Source organism: Belonocnema kinseyi, chromosome 4, assembly GCF_010883055.1.
Source record: "Belonocnema kinseyi isolate 2016_QV_RU_SX_M_011 chromosome 4, B_treatae_v1, whole genome shotgun sequence".
NCBI lineage: Eukaryota > Metazoa > Arthropoda > Insecta > Hymenoptera > Cynipidae > Belonocnema > Belonocnema kinseyi.
Genome location: NC_046660.1, coordinates 18,696,005 through 18,717,295, shown reverse-complemented (window position 1 = coordinate 18,717,295; position 21,291 = coordinate 18,696,005). Strand labels below are relative to the sequence as shown.

At 26.3% G+C, this 21,291-nt stretch overlaps 1 protein-coding gene across 1 annotated transcript in view; it reads left to right on the top strand.

Annotated features, from left to right (window-relative positions):
- LOC117171338 (WD repeat-containing protein 44) overlaps positions 1–21,166 on the top strand; it is a 32,455-nt gene extending 11,289 nt beyond the window's left edge. The window contains exons 3-6 of the mRNA XM_033358566.1: positions 401–1,042; positions 10,642–10,782; positions 10,858–11,148; positions 18,946–21,166. Coding sequence (XP_033214457.1) covers positions 401–1,042; positions 10,642–10,782; positions 10,858–11,148; positions 18,946–20,679 — 2,808 coding nt within the window. The 3' untranslated portion in view covers positions 20,680–21,166. The remainder of the gene's footprint in view (positions 1–400; positions 1,043–10,641; positions 10,783–10,857; positions 11,149–18,945) is intronic.
- The last annotated feature ends 125 nt before the right edge of the window (positions 21,167–21,291 follow it).

Sequence of the window (21,291 nt, the reverse complement as noted above, 5' to 3'; positions counted from 1 at the left end):
ATGCAGTACCTAAACGTACTTTATTGCACTCTAATACATTTCCCGAAGTTTCAGCTCGATATTTTACTTACAAAAAAAGTTCTTAGGTTTAAAAAAACATTCGGTGAACTGAAAAACTGTGGTCGGTAATATAGGTATTTAGCTGTGTCACATGCCCTTAAGTGCTTTCATTTGCAGCTCAGTTTTTATTACTTCGAATAGAACAATTAGATTTAGTGTTCGATTTTTTAAATTTCATTGACCGTGAAAAATGTTTGCGAATCTCTAAATGACCGGGAATTTATTTCGTCGACAAAAACGGCCACCCTGAAATTTGGTCGTTGGATTCTTGGTTTTATTTTCATGAATTCTATCGATTATACAATAAAAAAAAAAAAAAAATAAAAAAAATTGTCATCAGGATGAAAATGATAAGGGAACCGGGACGGACAAGAATGTCGGTAGGAGACGCTTTCGTGAATTGCGTCAGAGAATGCAAACCGAGGACGATGATATTCCAATCAACAGTTCGCCCCCGGATAGTCAGACATCCTCGATCGAGGGTATCTATCCCACGCCCTCGAAAACATCGCATCCCTTCCGAATCATCGAACACGACACCTTCAGCTTGCAAAGCATGACTTCCTTGGGCCGGGTTGGTCGAATTCTCGCCGGGACATCCGACAACGCTTCCGCAATTCTTGTTCCAAGTGTCTCGCAATGTCCACCGCCCGCTCTATCACGCGACAGCCAGATGTCCTCGATTGCGAGCATTTCCAGCAGCAAGGACGAGGACGCTGCCTCGGGCAAGGTTTCCCAATCATCAAGCAGTCTGACCCTCTCCGGAGAAATGCTTCTTCAGGAGACTGCAAATAGTCGATCGGATGGCTCGACTACCTCACAAGGCGAGAAGCCGGCAGTTCTTCAAGAACCGGACGTTATTGCAAGCACGAAAAATAATGGAAAGCCTCCTGATTCGCACAATGGTTCCATACCCAAAGTTCCGGTCGCACCTCCTCGACGAAAAAAGAAAACGAAGGTTCCGACACCGACTGATCTTGCTGTAAGATTTTCATGCATTTTAATTAGTAATTCTGGATAGGGTTTCAAAGAATTTTATGTGATTGGAGAAATTCGCACGAGAATATGCTCGAGATTTATGTTTTTTGAGAAATTAAGGAGGAATTATAATAATTGTTTAATTAGGATTGAAAAAATCGTATTTTCTTTCTTTATTAATAATAATTAGTTTATTTAAATTGCACGGGAAAATCTGTCACTTCTTATTGGAAAGGGCGCTTAATTTAAATGGTAAAATAAGTCAAAGTAAGAGATACATTTTTTTGTTTGGTAGCAAATTTATCTTTTCACTAGAAATTGAACTATTTCTATTTTTGGTCTAAAACAATTTTTTTTTTTTTTTTTTAGTTTAAAATTCGTGTATTTTATTCAAAAATTGCCCTCTGCAGTCAAAAATTAATCTTCTTGATTAAAAAATCATTCATCTTTTTGCTTGAAAATTAATCTTCTCAATTGTATTTTCATCTTTTTGTTCGAAGTTTCAACTATTGAAGTTAAGAGATTCATAATCTTAGTTCAAAATAAATTTATTTTAGTTGAAAATGATACTAATTTCTTGAAAGTTAAACTCTTTTGTTAAAAATTCGTTTTTTTTTTTGCTTGAAGATTATTAATTTTAATTGGATATTCAGCTCTGGTTGGAAGTTTAACTATTTTATTGAAAATTCATTTTTGTTGATTGAATCTTTTTGCCTGAAATTTCAACTATTCTATTTAAAGATTCATAATTTTTATAGGAATTTTTAACCATATACATAGCTCGTTAAATTCTCAACTAAAAAGATTAAATATCTACTAAAAAAAAAACTTTTCCAACAAATGACATCAATTTTCATGTAAAAAAGATCAATTTTCAAACTAAATTAGAATAGTTCAAATTTTCCACCAAGAAGAAAACCAATTTTTAACAAAATAGTTTTTTTACTAAAAAAAAAATGTTTGTACCAAATAATTGATTTTTTTAAACAAAATAATCAAATTTGCAACCCAAAAAGAAAAACGTTTACAAAAACAGTTCAATTGCAATTAATAAAATTAAGTTGCAATTCAAAAAAGATAATTTTCAAACAAAATTAATTTTTTGGAGAAAAATACTTTCAAAATTTTAAACATTAGATTTAAAATTCAAGTATTTTGTTCAAAATGAGTCTATTTTTATAGAAAATTCATCCCATTGGTTAAAAATGTACCCTTTTGGTTGATAATTAGTTCCCTTTTATTTAGAATTAATTTTTGTAACTGAAAATTTTGCTTCCATTTTTTGTCAAAAATTTATCTTTTTCATAGAAAATCTACTTGGTTGAAAATGATACTATTTCTTTGAAAATTGACTTTGAGTTTATGGAAAATTAAGTTCTTCCCATGATAATTTATTTTACTGACTGAAAAATTAAGTGTTTTATTTTTGGTAAAAAAAATCGGTATTTTTAGTTAAGAATTCATGTATTTGGTTGAAAATTATTTCTTTATTTTTTATTTAAAGGTTTTAAATTGTAGTTTAAAATTCACTTTAACTATTCCATTTTTTGTGGAAAATTGATCTTTTTTGATAGAAATTCAATCTTTTTCGTTAAAAAATGTTCTGTTTTGTTGGAAATTCAACTATTCTATATTTAGTTGAGAATTTATTTCTTTGGTGAAAAAAAATACTCTGTTAAAAACTCGTTTTTTTTTGTTTATTTAAAATTTACTTTTCTAAATGCATATTGAACTATTTTAGTTTTGGTTTGTAAATTTATCTTTTTTGGTGAAATTCCTCGTTTGACTTAAAAATTGAATTATCTTGTTGAGAATTCTTTTTTTTTTGTTGAAAATTTATTGTTTTAAATGAAAATTTAATTCCCCTATTTTTGGTTAAAAAATCATTTTTTGGTTGAAAAACAAACTATTTTGTTGAAAATGCAATTATTTATTTAAAAATGTGTTTTGTTAAAAATTCTCCTTTTTTTGGTAAAAAATTAAACTTCTTAGTTGAAATTTTATTTTTTTGGTTGAAGTTTCAATTATTCCAGGTAAAGGTTCATAATTTCAGATAAAAAATAGTTGTTTTTTTTTTGTTTCAAGATTCGTAATTTTAATTGAAAGTTCAGCTCTGGTTGAAAATTTAACTATTTTATTGAAAATTCAAATTTTTTCGTTTCGAATTAATTTTGTCATTGGAAATTTAAGTATTTCTATTTTTTGTTTAAAATAAATTTTTTTGCGCGAAAATTCATGTATTTTGTTCAAAATGTGTGCTTTGCGGTAGCAAATTAATATTTTTCGTTAAAAATTAATTCATATTTTTGCTTGAAAAATAAATAACTTGAATGACATTTAAATTTCGGAATTTAGTTTTCATTTCGTTCACAAGTAATTTTTTAAATTGAAAATTCAAGTATTTTATTTTTCATTGAAATTTTATCCTCTTAATATGAAAATTGAGCTATCATTTGTTGGAAAATTCAATTTTTATAGTAGAAAATTAATCTTCTTAGTTGAAATTTATCATTTTAATTGAAAAGTCAACTTTTTGGTTGAAAATTCGTTTCTTTACTGAAAATTATTTATATTTTTGGTTGAAAATTGATCTTTTTACTTGAAAATTCAATTAATTGTTTGAAAATTAATTTATTTTGTTTAAAATTCAACTTTTTTGGTAGAAAAAACTCAGTTGAAAATTAAACTCTTTTGTTTTCAAATGAATTTTTTGGTTGAAAAATTATAATTTTAAATTAAAGTTAAAAACTCTGTTTGAAAATTTGTTTCTTTTTTTGAAAATTCGACTTTTTTGGTAGAAAGCTCTGGTTGGAAATTTAACTATTTGATTTAAAATTCATTTTTGCTGACTGAAAACTTAACTATGTCTATTTTCGGTTAAAAATGGATCTTTTTTAGTTGAAAATCCAAGTATTTGTTTTAAAATGAATTTATTTGATTAAAAATTCGACTTTTTTGGTAGAAAATGAATCTTCTTAGTTGTAATTGAATCTTTTTGGCTGCAATTTCAACTATTCCATTTAAAATTTATAATTTTTTATGAGAATTTTATTTGATATTACACTATTTGTTCGAAAGCTAGTTTTTATTTAGTTTAAAAGTAATTTTTTAATTGAAAATTAAAGTATTTTGTTTTTCATGCAAAATTTATCTTCTTTATATAAAAATTAAACTATTCTTTTTTTAATTCTTGTGTTTTGTCGAAAATTCTATTTTTATAGTATAAAATTAATTTTCTTATTAAAAATTTATCATTTTAGTTGAAAATTATATTACTTTGTTGATGCTTCAACTGTTTTGTTAAAAATTAATTTTACCGGTTGAAGATTTATAATTTTAATTGAAAATTCTACTTTGGTTGAAAATTTTACTATTTTTTTTTTAAATTAATTTTTTTACTGAAAATTTTATTATTTATATTTTTGATTGGAAGTTGATATTTTTTCGTTAAAAGTTCATGTATTTTGTTCAAAATTTGGACTCTTCGGCCGAAAATTAAACTTTTTGAATAAAATTTCATCTTTTTGCTTGAAAATGAAATAATTTGGATGACATTTTTTTCTCTCATTTAAAACTTCAAAACTTTGGTTAGAATTAAACGATTTGTTTTTAAAATAATTATTTTGGTTGAAAATTTTACTTTTTTTGTAGAAAATTAAGGGACAACATATTATTATGAATATTAAAGCAAAAAAAAAGTTTGTTTCTTAATGCGTTTTAAACATTTTTCCGTTGAGTTTTCACGTCAAAAATTCTCCACCAAGAAGGAAATCAATTTTCAACAAAACAGTTTTTTTTTCATTAAAAAAAATATATTTTTGTACCAATAGTTGAAGAATTAAATTTTCAGTTCAAGCAATCCATTTTCAATAACAAAAAAATGAATTCTTAACAAAATAATGTAATTTTTAATCTCAAACATGAATTTTTCTCCCAAAAAAGATACGGCTTCAACCAATTAGTTAATTTTTGTTACTAAAATAATAAAGTTTGCAACTCAAACAGAAAAAACTTTTACCGAAGCAGTTCTATTGCAATTAATAAAATTAAGTTGCAATTCAAAAAAACAAATTTTTAAACAAAATTTCTTTTTCTTTTTATGAAAATTTCTTTGAAAATTCAAATATTTGATTTAAAATTCATGTAATTTCTGAAAAATTAGTCTATTTTTATACAAAATTCATCTCATTGGTTAAAAATTGATCCTTTCGGTTGAAAATTAGTTTTCTTTCATTTGAAAATTATGCTATTTCGTTGAAAATTTACTCTGAATTTATGGAAAATTACATTTTTTACTGCAAATTTAATTATTCTATTTTTAGTTGAAAATGTATTTATTTGACATGAAAATTGAACTATTTGTTGAAAATCCGTTTGTTTTTGGTATAAGTCTAATCTCATTAGTTTAAACCTAATCTTTTTTGTTAAAAATTAAATTTTGGGGATGAAAATTTAACTGTTTTGTGGAAAATTCGTTTCTTTTTTTGGTTGAAAATTTATTTTGCCGCCTGAAATTTCAAGTATTTTATTTTTGATAAAAAAATCGGTATTTTTATCTGAAAATTCATGTATTTGGTTGATAATTATTTACTTATTTTTTTAGTTAAAGGTTTATCATTTTAGTTAAAAATTTACTTTAACTATTCCATTTTTTGTGGAAAATTTACCTTCTTTGATAGAAATTTAATCTTTTTCGTTAAAAAATGTTCTGTTTTGTTGAAAATTCATTTCTTTGGTGAAAAAAAATACTTTGTTAAAAAATCGTTTTTTTTTTATTAAAATTTACTTTTCTAAATGCATATTGAACTATTTTAGTTTTGGTTTGTAAATTTATCTTTTTTTGTAAAAAATCCTCCTTTGGGTTTAAAATTGAATTATTTTGTTGAAAATTCATTTTTTTTTTTTTTAAAACTTATTTTCTTCACTGAAAATTTAATTCTCATAATTTTGGTTGAAAAACAAACTATTTTTTTGGAAATTCGTTGTTTTTTTTGTTGAACATTTATTTTTCTAACATTTTAACTATTCTAATTTTGTCTGATAATTTATATTTTTCATTCGAAAATGCAACTATTTATTTAAAAATGTGTTTTGTCAAAAATGAGGCATTTCTTAAATAAAAAATTAAACTTCTTAATTGCAATTTTATCTTTTTGGCTAAAGTTTCAACTATTCCAGGTAAAGTTTCATAATTTTAGATAAAAAAATAGTTGTTTTTTTTTGCATGAAGATTCATAATTTTAATTTTAATTGTTTCTACGAAAAAAACTTAATTTTCAATCCAAAAAGACGAACTTTTTCAAGCAAAAAGGATGAATTTTTAACAAAATAGTTAAATTCTCTGCCAAATAGTTGCATTTTTATCCAAAACATATCAATTTTGTACTTAAACAGATGAATTTGTAATAAAAATAATTTTTTTAAAAAGTGGAACTTTTATCACGAAAATATTTGAGTTTATTTTTCAACACCAAAATATAGATTTTAAATAAAAAGTAAATTTTCTACGAAATAATATGGTTTTCAAGAAAATAGTATGATAGCTTAATTTCTAACCAAACAGTTGCATTTTAATCAAAAAAGGATTTAATTTCTGCTAAAGCAGGTAAACTTTAAAATATAAGAGACAAACTTTCAAAAAAAGAGTTGAATTTTCAACCGAAAAGTTAACGAAAAAATGAAATTTTCTATTAATTAAAATAGGTCTGAGATTGTCATGAATTCTCAGAGATTCTTAAGTTTGTAGAAAATTCATCTCTTGAAGATTCATAATTTTCGTTGAAAATTCTTCTTTTCTGGATAAAATTCATTTTTTAACATCAAATTTAACTAGTTTCTTGAAAATTCAACTGTTTTATAAAAACTTCATCTTTTTGGCTTAAAAATTCAACAAACTGATATAAAAATTCCGCTATTTATTGAGCTATTTATTGAAAAATAATTTTCCCCAATAAAAATTTCACAGTATTTATTTGAAAATTTATGCAATTTTTTCAAAATTCGGTTTTTTTTTTGTAGAAAATCAACATTCTTGATTGAAAATTCCACTATTTGGTTGAAAATGTATATATTTTCTAGAAAAAATTGACTTTTTACGTCATTTATTGAAAATGGTTTAAAATCCAACTAATTATGTGGAAAATTAATTTTCTGGGTTGAAACTTCGTCTTTTTTTGTTTTAAAATAGTGTCTGGTGTAATTTTTTTTCTCGAAATAGTAGAATCGTGATATACCTTTGCTTTTAAGAAAGAAAAGCCATTTATTTCATTATTGTTGGCAATCTGAAAAATGTTGTATTAGGCAATCAATCACGAAAAAATATTTTTAAAAATATAAAAAATCCTTTAAAGGATTTAAAAAAGACTTTAAGTGATCTTACGGTTTCTCAAGAGATTTTTAACAATTTTCAAAAATTTGAAAGGATTTTAAAAGAATGCAGAAAAAGTGAACGACTTTGAAGGAATTTTAAAGATTTTATTAAGAATCCAAAAAGTTTTAAGGATTTGCAAGAGATTTAATCAAATTTTAAGGCAGTTTAGGTGATTTCAAATAATGTCAAGTGAGTTATTGAAAAGTTCTTTAAAAAGATTTTAATGAATTTGAAGAGATTTCAAGGGATGAAAATTGTAAATGATTTTAAAGAAGTTGAAGAAATTAAAAAGAAATTCGGAGTAGTTAAAGTATTTAAAAAAAAAAAAAACTTTAAGAATTTCTGAAAATTCAAGTGATTTTAAGGAATTACTATAGGGACTTAACGAGATTTCCTGATTTTTTTAAAGGATTTGAAAATAATTCAAAAACATTTCAAGATTTACAATAAATTAAAAAAAAAAAATTATAATACAGTTTTAGTGATTTTAAAGACTCTAAAGCTATTTAAAAAAATTTTAATAAATTTTAAGACACTTCAAGGGATTTAAAAAAATTCAATAATTTAAGGATTTTCAAGAGATTTAAAGGAGTCTACAAAAAATTTAAGGATTTAAAGAGATTTTAATTAATTTTAGTCAATTTAGAAATTCTTAAAATGTTGGCAGAATCTTAAAGTTCCTTTTTAAAAGATGTAAAAATAATCCAAAAATAGTTCAAAAAGATTTAAAGATTTACAAGAGATTTTATAAGATTTTATGACAGTTTTAGTGATTTTAAAGAAAGTCAAGCGAGTTTTTGGATCAAGGATTTTGGATTTAAAAGATGTTGATTAATTTTAGTCAATTTTACAATATTTTTAATTATTTCAAAGAAGTTGAAGTGAGTTCAAAGAAATTAGGAGGACATTCAGGATTTTCAATACATTTTACGAGATTTCTAAGTGTTCAAGTGATTTCAAGGAATTACTACTAAGAACTTGAGGAAATGTTCAAGTTTCTTTTTAAAGGATTTAAAAATAATTTAAAAATAATTCAAAAAGTTTGAAGGATTTACAAGTTATTTTGTAAAATTTTAAGACAATTTTAGTGGTCTTAAAGAATTTCAAGCGACTTATTAACTAACTTATTTAAAAAGATTTTAATGAATTTGAAAAAATTCAAAGATTTTAAGGATTTTAAAAAGATTTAAAGGAATTTAAGAAAGTGTAAAGGATTTTAAGAGATTTGAATTAATATAAGTCAATTTCGAGAAACTTCGAAAGATTTTAAATGATTGAAAGAAGATGAAGGGGTTTAAAAAAAATTCGGAAGAGTTTAAGGATTATCAAGAAATCTTCCAGGATGTCTGAGAGTTCAACTGATTTTAAGGAATAACTAGGTTCTTGACGGAATTTTAAAGTTTATTTTTAAAGGATTAAAAAATATTTCTATAAGTTTTAGTGACTTTAAATAATGTTAAGCAATTAATTTAAAAGTTATTTCAAAATATTTTAAGTTATTTCCCAAAATTTAAAGATTTTAAGGCTTGTCAAGAGATATAAAGGAATTTAAGAATATTTTTTAAATGTTACGTGATTAAAATTAATTTTAGTCAATTTCGATATACTTCGAAAGATTTGAAATTATTGTAAAGAACATGGTGGGAATACCGTATTCTTACCTTTTTTCATATAATTTTTTGCGATGTCAGAGTAGTTTTTATTGGATTTTACGCAGGTTTTTTTTTTTAATTTCATGATCGCAGGATGATAGAAAATTGAAATTTTTGTGCGAAGGGTCTAAATTTTTTAAATAATTTGTTAATACTTATAAACAAAGATGAAAAAAGCCTTTTTTGTTGAAAAAATTCATTTTTGAACAAACTTCCCATTATATCCTTATGAAAATGGGTGCTTAAGGGTTTTTGAGGTCGCTGAATACAAATCTGGACTCAGGTTTTGAAAATTCAAAATGGCGGATCCCATATGGCTGCCGAAATTGTGAATCTTTTTGGATTTTATCTGAAAATCGGTATACAAGGGTGTTTGGGGTCAGTGATCACGAATATGAACTCAGATTTTGAAAATCCAAAATGACGGATCCAATATGGCGGTCAAAATAATAAAGTTTTCTGGATTTAAAAAAAAATTAGTGTACAAGGATTTTTGAAGTCACTGATCACGAATCTGAATTTAGATTTTGAAAATTCAGAAAATTGGTACTAATCCATGTTTTAGGTGAGTAGGTGTATATTTTTTCAAATCTCAATATTCTATATATTTGTCATTTTGAATACAGATTCAAGATCAGCGACCCCCCTGTCTGTGCCAACTTTCAAAAAACAATTTAGAAATATTTTGAATTTTGGCCCGCCATTTTAAATGTCTAAAATCTAAGTTCAGATTCGTGATCAGAGATACCAAAAACCCAAGTACACCAATTTTCAAAATAAAAAATTCCAAAATTCGGCCGCCACATTGGATCCGCCATTTTAAATTTAAAAAATTTGAGTTCGGATTTGTGATTAGCGACTCCAAAAAAGCCCTGTGTACCAATTCTAAAAAAATAATCAAAAAATATTCCAAATTTTAGCCGCCATATTGGACCCGGCATTTTGAATTTTCAAAATCTGAGTTCAGATTCGTAATTAGTGATCCCAAAAACCCCTATGTACCGATTTTCATGAAAACTCCTTTCCCTGAAAAATGTATGCCGGAAAGGGTTAAAAAACAGTCGGAGTAGTTGAAGTTTAGGGTAGAAAAAAATATCCCAAAATTGTTACCCTACTTTGTGGATGAGCGCTTGATATTGACACCGATTATTTATAGATTTTATGCTTTCACGATGATTCATTTTGATAAAAAGAGATATTTCGGGTTTCACTCCTGTAAAAAACTACGAATTGTTTTCCGACGTTTCGTGAACATTGCAGTTCACATCTTCAGGGCTGACCTGAAACTGAGGTATCAGGTCATGATGTTCTTAGGTATACTTTCTACGATGCTTGTGATTGGCCAGAACGCCCCACCGTGGGGACTGGTCGAACTTGATTGGTGGGGCGCTCTGGCCAATCAGGGGCATCGTAGAAAGTATACCTAAGAACATCATGACCTGATACCTCAGTTTCAGGTCAGCCCTGAAGATGAAGAACTGAAATATTCACGAAACGTTGGCAAACAATTCGTAGTTTTTTACACGATTGACACCGATTATTAAATTTGAATTTGATTTTGACACCAATTTATTGTTTCAGCCTGCACCAGCTGGCGCATTAGTCTCTTCCGGTTCGCCACTGCCAAGTCCCGCGAGTACAATTGAATCAATAACGAGAGAATTCGAACACTCTCTTGACATTCGATCCGCCACGAAAGGACAATATGTAGTGAAGCCGCAGGTAATAGAGAGTGTTCTAGAAGTTCGTTTGGCCTTGTTAAAGTTGATTCAAAAAGAGAATAAATTTCTTTATCAGGATGAGCATAGATCGAAGGCAGAGGGACCTTCCTCGGAGGAACTGGCCAGAGTTGAAAGAATGAAAGCCGAATTGCTGAGCGTTCGTTCCAGTGACAAATCGAATAGTCCAATCGGATCGATATCTAGCAATAGCATCGGTCGATATTCATTGGGACCGCACAAACTCTCCGGTTTTGGCCATCAAATATCGAGAGAGAGACGCAAATCGGCCGGCGATCAGGACATGGTCAAACAGCTCAACATGTTCGTCAGAACGAGAACTGATTCGGGAAAACGGCTCACTGACATGGTACCAATTTTTTAGTTTTATTTAATATCATATTGCCCACTCGGAAATCGGGATATGACAAGGAATTTATTTATTTATTTTTTTTTTACTTGGAAATTTCTTGAAATATTACAAATTCAGGGTGGCAGTTAAATACGAGTTTTCATTATTTAAATAATTTTTGCAGGGTGGACGCTGAACCGGGAAATGACAGTGAATTTATTTCTTGACCGGGAATTTTACAAATTTTCAAACAAACCAAAATCTGTCGAAATTCGATTTCAACCGTTTTTTAAATAATTAGTTGAATTGATATTTTTTTAAAATTATTATATCATTCAGTTTATAATGCGTAATTCGAAAATCTTTTACCTGAAAAATTATCTATTCTCTATTTTTATTTTTAAGCTTATATTTTTAATTTAAAGAACTTTAGCGTGCAGTCTTAAATAATTGAACAATAGTGATAATTATGAAATAAAAATAAATAATTATAATTATGAAATTAGAAATATTGTTATATTGAGAATTATTTAATATTTAGCAGTATTTGACTTATAATTGAGGACGACTAAATTGAAGCCAAATATTTAAAAGTAAACAATTTGAAACTTAAATGTTTGACATAGAAAGCTTTTGAATTGTAAAAATTTCAAAAAGCTTTTAACATTTTAACGTTACTTTTTTTTTTGTTCTATTTAATAAAATGTTTAATTTGTAAGCAAAATTGTTGAATTTTGATGCTTAAATAATAATTGAACACGTATTATTTTTAGAAAAATTTGAGTAATTTTAAGAGATATTTAGAAGTTTTGAAAAGATTCTAATTTAATTGAAAACTTAAAACTGATATCAAGTAATTTAAACGAAGTTTTTGAAGAAAAAAAATCCAGAACTTCTAAACATATTTTAAACGAAATAAAATTTTTCCTACAATTTATAGAAAATATTAAAAATTTTTAAAAAATCCTTAAATTCTTCCTGGGTCGTTTTTTAATAATATTGGAATTCTTTAAAAATGTTTTGTGAATATTCTGTTAAAATGCCCAAATTTTTTCGGTAAAAACACTTCATTAAAATTATTTGAAGTAATTTCAAGTTCTAAATTAATTTTAAATCTTTTTCAAACTTTTAAATATCTGTTAAAACTACTCTAATTGTTACTAAAAATAATAAGTGTTCAATTGTTATTTAGAAATCAAAATTTTAAGGACATTTGTTTAAATTCGCAGGATTTTCTAAAATTTGTAGGACAAATTCTATTAATTTTTTAAGTTGTTTTCAAGGATGCTTGAACTATTTAAAATAAAAATAATATAAATTCTAATTTAGGAACTTTTAAGTTGAAAAAAATGTAAATTTTAAAATATTTATTAACCTAAAATAACTGAATAATATAATTTTCACTATTTTTAAAGTTCATTGATTTATTCTTTAATTTAGAGTATTGAAAATGTTAATCTGGATTTATATTTTTGAAAATTCTTCTTTTTTAATAGAAATCCAATTTTTCTGGTTAAAATTTGAACTGCTTGGTTGAAAATAAAATTTTTTGTTAAAAATTCATCTGTTTGGCTTAAAAATTATTGAAAATTTCTATTTTTAATTGAAAATTCAATTAAAAACAAAAAATCCCTCCTTTCCGACGGTACGATTTTCTTTCATTTCAACATAATTTAAATTATTTCCCTGAAATATTGATAATCTTTGTTATTATTTCACAGTCTTGTTAAAAATTCATCTGTTTGGCTGAATATTAATGTTTTATACTTAAAATTTAATATTTAATTATCAGTTCAATTGTTAAATTTTTAAATTACGAAATCATTCCGTTTACAATGCATTATTCCGAAACTTTTTATTGAAAAATTTCCATTTTGGGTCTTCGTTTTAACATAAGCGTACATTTTCAATTTAAAGGATTTTATCAGTTTTGAAGATATATTTAGTAATTAAAAGCCTTTGAATTTGGAAATTTCTGATCAAAAATGTTTTTAAGTTGATCAAATGTAAATTGTAAGTAAATCATTTTTAAAACTAAATTTAGTAGTTCAATAATTTAAAATTCAAAGATTCACAATTAAATGCTTTTATACAATTTTAAATTCTACTCAATTTTAAATTTACAGATTTTAAGGTTGAAAGTTGAACTCTTTTAATTCGAAAACCTTAGAAGTTAAACAATTTTAAACGTCCGATTCAAACTTAATAAACTATTTTAAATTTTTAAATAATTTAAACTCAATAAATTGATAATTAAACGCTTTTAATCAATTTCAAATCATAGTCAAATATTGTTTCAATCTGAAATATTTATTTTTTTTATCCATTCAATTTATATTTTGCTACTTAAAAAAAATTTTTTTTTATATTCTGCAATATTTGATTGTTTATTTAAAACGAACAATTGCAATAATTGAATAACTATTCATTTTAAAGTATGTACTTGAAATTAAAATAATTCAACTTAAAATGATTTATATATTTAAAAAAAATCTTGAATTTCATAATTTTGGTTTTAAAAGAAAGGGTAGAAATTTTGGTAGTTTTGAAACGAAGAAATTATAGTTTTATAATATATTTTTTTAATTGCAGAGGAATTTTTTTTTATTTTTAACATTTTTATTAAATCGAAAGGGAAGAAATTGCAGTTTTCGATTTTTTATTAATTAGAAAAGGATATTTTTTTCTTTTTGTTATTTTTATTAAGTGTAAAGGAAGATTTTTTTTTCTTCTCAATTTTTTCCTGAATCAGAGAAACCCATTTTTTTCTTTTTAATGTTTTTATTGAGTTGGAAGGAAGAAAATTTTGGTTTTTAATTTTTTCTGAATTGGAAAAGACCCTTTTTGTTTAAAAATTTGTTATCATGTTGGAATGGATGTAATTTTTATTTATTTTTAGAAAAATTGGAAGAGTGCCCCTTATTTTATTTTCAACATTTTCGTTGATTTGAAAGGGAGGAATTTTTGCTTCCAAATCTTTCTAAAGATAAAAACGCCATTTAAAAAAAATTATTTTAATTGAGTTTAAGGAAGAACTTTTAAAAAGTTTTTTTTTTCTAAATTGGGAGAGGAAAATTTTTTATTTTTAAAATTTGTATTGCGTTTGAAAGGAGGGAGTTTTGGTTTTTAATAAAATTTTCAATTTAAAAAAGAGAATTTCAATCATTCTTAAGCCAAAAAGTCGAATTGTTAACATAAAAATTTATTTTGAACCGATCAGTTGAATTTGTAACCAAAAAATTTGCCAACAAATAGTTAAACTTTTTTTAGCAAATTGTTGAATTATAAAAAAATAATTAATTTTAAACCGGAATAGATTAATTTTTAATCAGACTGTTACATTTTTAACCAAAAAAGATTTAATTTCTACAGAAAGAGATGAATTTTCAAACTAAAAAGATGAATGTGCAACAAAATTGTATAAAAAACTGAACAATAATTTATTTTACAAAGCAATTCTAAATCCGTTGAAAATTTGAGAATTTGCAGATTGCTAATGTTTCATTTCGAAAGTCTTAATAAGAATTGAAATTAATATAATATCAATTATTCCAATCAATTTATTTTTAAATAACAATCTTAATGATTTTTCAATAAAATATTTTTAATTTAAAGTTTTAGGTCTTCCTTTATATAATTTTTAATATTAAATTTATTAATATATCATTTTTATTAATTTTTTTCGCCTTAAAAAAATGTAAACGTGCGGTTAAAAGTTTTTAAACTATTTTCAACTTAAAAATAACTCCATAATAATATAGACGTGATTAAAGGATTTTATTACATTTAAAATAATTTTGAAGTCTAAATTATTCCATTTTTATCTCGTTTAATTTGAATTTTTTTAATTTAGAAAAAGAATAATTATTTAATATTCAGCAATATTTCACTGTTTATTTAAGACGAGTAAATTAAAACAAAATATTTGAAAGTAAACAATTTGAAACTGGATTGTTTTACATAGAAAGCTTTGAAACTCTAGAATTTCGACGAAACTTTTAACGTGACAATTTTAATTGTTAAATTTTGATATATAAATAACAAACACTTATTATTTGTAAAAAAAATTTGAGTAATTTTAAGAGATATTTAGAAGCTTAGAAGCATTAAAAATTAACTAAAAACTTGAAATGATTTAAAGTAATTTAACCGAAATGTGTTAACATTTTTTTTCAGATCTTCTAAATATATTTTTCAATCAATCGGATTTTCCCTACAATTTTGGGAAAATCCTGCAAATTAAAAAAAAATCATTCAAATCTTCCAGGTTCTTTTTTGATAATTTTGAAAATCTCTTAAAATCTTTTTAAATTTTCTGTTACAATAATTTTTTAAAAATGAAAAACCATTTTTAATTTTCATAGGAATCGTAAGAAAATGTTTTTATTCTTTTGAAGCCCTTCAAGTTTCTTAACAAGATTCTAAATTTTTTGTTTGAAATTCGCAAAAATCTAGATTTTGTTTAAAATTCGGCTGTGGGTATTTGCACCAAAATTTCGGTACGAATAGCCGAATTTTGTGGGTACACACACTTCATTCAAATGATTTGAAATTATTTAAAGAATAATAAGTTCTTTATTTTTATTTATCAATTTAAATTTTAAGGTTTTTTTTTAATTTGCAGGACTTCTTAAAAGTTGTAGAAAAAATGAAATTTATTTAAAAATATATGTAAAAGTTGTTTTAGATTTCTCAAGGTTGTGAAATAAAATTTTTAACTTTTGAAGGATGCTTAAACTCCTTATAGTGAAAATAATTTAACTTCTAATTTAAGAACTGTTACCGTTAAAAAAAAGTTATTTTTCAATTTTAAATGCATGTACTTTAAAATTACTGAAAATGATATAATTTTGAAAATTTGTAAAGTTCATTGCTTGAATACTTTAATTTGTTGTTTATTGTTTATCACTTTAAATGAAATAGTTATTAGAATAGAGCTCGATTTTTACAATTTTGTAATTAAATTTCATTCCTGCATTAACATGAAACACTTTTAGCAACCAGAATGTTTTTTCTTACCGATAATAAGACTATTTGCTAATTTGTTCATCAAATTTGTTTATAACAAATAAATGGAGGTCAAGTTCTTTCGAATTTAATGAACTTTAATTTTTTTTAAATTCAAAATCAGACCAAAATTGAAGGCTCTGAAAATTTTTGAACGAAAAAAGAAAAATTTGAATTGCACTTAAATATTTTTTAAATAAATAATTTATTCTACAAAACGATTCGACATCAGTTCACAGTTTTAGAATTTCTAGATTTTGAAGTTAAAAATTAAAGTGTTTCAATTGGAAAGTCTTAAGCAAATGTAAACGTTCTATTGATACTTTATAAACTATTTTTAATTTTTAAATAATTTAAAAATCATATGTCTATAATTGAAGGCTTTTACTACATTTCTGTCTAAAATATTCCATTCCTAAACCACGTAATTTAAAATTTTTTAATTAAAAAAATATTATTTACTTAATATTTAGAAATATCTGATTGTACATTGAAAATCAGTGATTATAAATAAAATACTCAAAGCGGAACAAAAAAACTCAACTTAAAAATTACAATTTTAATTATTTTATTTCAAAAAATTTAATTTGTAAGTCAACATCTCGGCCATTATTACCAAAATTTCGCTGCAAATATTCCATGGCCTAATTTGAAACCAAATATAGATTTTGACAGATTTCGAACATGAAATTTAGAAGCTTTTTAATAATAACATTTTTTAAGATTGCCAGGAAAATTGAAAATGATTTTTTTTCAATTATTTGAAATTCGAATAATTTAAAAAAAAATATTTAGAAGTTGTGAAAAACTTTTAATAATATTTTAGAATTTGAAAAAATTCGAAACAACATATAGATGTTTCAAGATCTTGAAATAGAATTTCGAAGAATTTTAAGGATTTTTCAACTATTTAAAATTAAAATAATTTTATATAACATAATTTAGAATAATAAACGGGAATTTCAAATTTTAAGAAATTCCGAGCTAGCACTGCAAATTTTCGAAAAGGAACAAAATTCTGAATTGGAACAGGAAATTTTTCCAAAGAATTATAATTCTGAGTTGAAGCAGAGAATTTCCAAATTTTAACCAATTCGAAGTTGAAATGGGAAATTTTCAAGAAAAATTAAAATTATAATTTGGTACAGGGAATTTAACAAAAATTCAAATTCTTTTTGGAAACGGAAAATTTTCGAAAAGTATTAAAATTCCAGATTTGAAGAAGGAATTTTTAATTCTTAACAACTTCTGAGTTGGAACTGAAATTTATCCAGGAGAATAGTAATTGTCAATGGAAAATTGAATTTTTCCGAGAAAATTATTGTTCGATGTTAAAACGAGGTACTTTCGAAAAAAATTAAATTATGAATTGGAACAGGGAATTTTACCAAAAAGTTCGAATTCTTGAAATTAGTTTAAATGGAACATTTTCGAAAAGAATTAAAATTTCCGATTTAAATAGGGAATTTTCAATTTTTGACAATTGATAAAAAGGTGAAAATGTGTAATTTGACAGTTTAATTGCATTTATTTTTTAATTTTGTAGTTGAAAAGGTTTAGTAGCTTATAATAATATTAATAATAGTAATTATAGTAATTATATATGTGCATATTATTGAGCATTTTAATACAAAATTGTTGAATGAAACCAATTTTATTGAAAATACAAATTTTTTTGGTACACACTTCATTTACTTGGTTAAAAGTAAAACTTATTTATTAAAACTTAATTTTTTGATTTGAGATTTATAATTTTTATTTAAAATTCTGCTCTGGTTGAAAATGTAACTACTTTGTTGGAAATTCATTTTTTTATCTAAAAATTTAACTATTTTTCTCACAATACATTTGTTGCTCGTTTTTTTTTCGCTTGGAGAAGCATAATTTTACTTGAAAATTTTGCTCTGGTTGAAAATTTAACTATTTTGTTGAAAATTCATTTTTGTACTAAAAATTATTTATATTTTTTGTTGGAAATTCATATGTTTGGCTGAGATTTCAACTATTTCAGTTAAAGATTCACAATTTGTTATAAAAATTAATTTTTTTCTGAAAATTATATTACTTGATTGGTAGTTAAAACCTCGTTTTTGTTCTTGTTGAAGATTTATAATTTTAATTGAAAGTTCAGCTCTGTTTGAAAATGTACCTATTTTATTGAGAATACAAATATTTTTGGTCGAAAAATAATTTTTTCACTGGAAATTTAACGATTTCAATTTTTGGTATTGATTAAGTTACGGATTCATTTACTAATTTAAAGATTCAACTACTTTGGTTAAAAGTAAAACTCATTTATTAAAAATTAATTTTTGTATTCAAGTTTTATAATTTAAATTGAAAATTCTGCTCTGGTTGAAAATGTAACTATTTTGTTGGAAATCAATTTTTTTTTTATTTAAAAATTTAACTATTCCAGTAGAAAATTTAACTATTTTTCTCACAATACGTTTTTTGCTGAAAATTCGTCATTTTTTTGCTTAAAGAAACATAATTTCAATGGAAAATGTTGCTCTGGTTGAAAATTGATCTGTTTAGTTGAAAATCCAACTAATTGCTTCAAAATTAATTTTTTTGGCTGAAATTTCGACAATTTCCGTTAAAGATTCATCATTTTTTATTTTTGCAGTTTAGTTCTTATTACTTCGAATGGAACAATTGGACAAAAACGGCCAACCTGATAGCGACTTCTATTAAGTTTTTTTTTTCTTTGGAGAAAAAAATAATATTCGTAAAATGTGAAATTTTGACGTTCTATTTGTTTAAATAATAAATTTCACAATCCACATTATTTCCTTTGTCTTTCAGGAAATTTTAGAGCAGGTGACAGTCTTGAATTTGGACACAGGCGAGAGAGTGCCATTAAGTATTGCCGAGGACAAATTGCCTCAGTGTATAAATCCCCTGTCTCTTCACATAATGAGACTGACTTCTGAGTACATAAGTAACACGAGTTTAGAGAAGGAGAAGGAGAGTGACGAGGAGAGTGTAGACAGCAAAATGTCTAGTATACCTCCAGACGAAGACGTGGCAGTTGGAAGAGTTCGCAAGAAGACTCAAAAATTGAGACGATTTTTGGGCTCAACTGTGAAGAAGACAATGGACAAGGCGAAGTCAATAGCTCAAGAAGTGTCGCACGCCCGACACAAGGAGGACGTGATGGACATTGTGGATGAGGTGAATCCCGGCGAGCAGCAGTGGATCAAACTGAAAGCCTCGAATAGTCACAAAGGTCCCTACGAATTCTGCAATTTGCAACACGTCCAGGATCTGAGTGGCGAACACGTCGGTCCAGTCTGGTGTATGAAATTCTCAGCTTGCGGAAGATTGCTGGCAACCGCCGGCCAAGACAAAGTCCTGAGAATCTGGGTTTTGCGGGACGCCTTCACCTATTTCCAGGACATGCGGACAAAATACAATGCGGAGAAAGTCAGTCCAACACCTTCCCAGGAATCCCTTGTGTCCCAGCAGTCAATGGAAGATCCGAGTGTGATTGCAAGCGCTTTCAGCGAAATTGAGGGCACCAAGTGTCCCTTCATGCCGAAACCATTCTGCACCTATACCGGCCACACCTCGGATCTTCTCGATGTATCCTGGTCGAAAAATTACTTTGTTTTGTCCTCGTCAATGGACAAAACTGTCCGACTCTGGCACATATCGCGAAAAGAGTGTCTCTGCTGCTTTCAACATATCGATTTTGTAACTGCAATTGTTTTCCATCCACGGGACGATCGATACTTCCTCTCAGGATCCCTGGATGGCAAGCTCCGACTCTGGAATATACCGGACAAGAAAGTGGCCGTTTGGAATGAGGTGGATGGCCAGACGAAGCTGATCACGGCAGCGAATTTCTGCCAGAATGGCAAATTTGCCGTTGTCGGCTCGTATGATGGGAGGTGTATATTTTATAATACGGATCAGCTCAAGTATCATACGCAAATTCATGTGCGATCGACCCGCGGGAAAAATTCGACGGGTCGGAAAATCAGCGGTATCGAGCCGATGCCGGGCGAGGACAAGATTCTGGTCACCTCGAACGACAGTCGGATTCGTCTCTACGATCTGCGGGATTTGAATCTCTCCTGCAAGTACAAGGGCTATGTGAATGTCAGCAGTCAGATAAAGGCGAGTTTCAGTCCGGACGGACAGTACATTGTCAGTGGATCCGAGAATCAGTGTATTTATATTTGGAAGACAAATCACGATTATTCCAAATTCTCGAGTGTTCGCAGAGATAGGAATGATTTCTGGGAGGGGATTAAGGCTCACAATGCGGTTGTGACTTGTGCTGTTTTTGCACCAAATCCTGACACCATTATCAAGCAGATTGAGGCGAGAGAGCAGCTGGAGAATAAAGCGGATCCGAAAAGTGTCGACAGTGTTAGCGCGAATGCTACGCCTGTCGATCCGGTTGTTGAACAACGCACGAAAGGTTGTGGCGGTCATGTTCTGGTCAGTGCAGATTTTAATGGATGCATCAAAGTCTTTCTAAATAAAACCAAACCAAAGCATAGTTCTTTACCAGCCTCGGCTCTCGCGTAATCCAAGCTTGACTTGTAAGTAATGTTTCGGCTGGTCTAAAAAGTAGGCTTTTCTTCAAAAGTTAAAAGGCTTTTTAACTGTTTTTTTTTCTTTTTTTTTTTTAATTTCAAGTCAAAAAATCTAGATTTTAAGGTTTTAAGAAGTATTGTGTAAGAAAAAACATGTGGTTTTTAATCAGAAAAGCTTAAAATTTTCTAAAAATTATGCTAACTATGTTTTTTTTGGGATTTAATCGTTTTTTACTGTCGCTTCGTACACATTTTTTTGAAAAATAATTTCATTTGGATAATTTTCAATTAAGAGGGAAATAACAAAGTTTTGAGGATTGTTGAAATAATTTATTTTTGTAGGTTTTAAACTTTGTTCACAAAAAATAATGTTTTTCCTTTCATTAAAAATGACTGACAATATTTCAATTCTTAAAATCCTAAGAAAGAAAAAAATGAGGTTCTCTGATTTAAAGAGAAATCAGGAAACAAAAAAAAAAGATTTTCGTATCTAAAAAATTTAAAACTTACGGAAAATAATTATTTTAGCAATATTTTGTTGTGACTTGTTTGATTTTTATGGTCGCTTCTTACCCATTTTTCGAAAATGATTGAATATTAATTT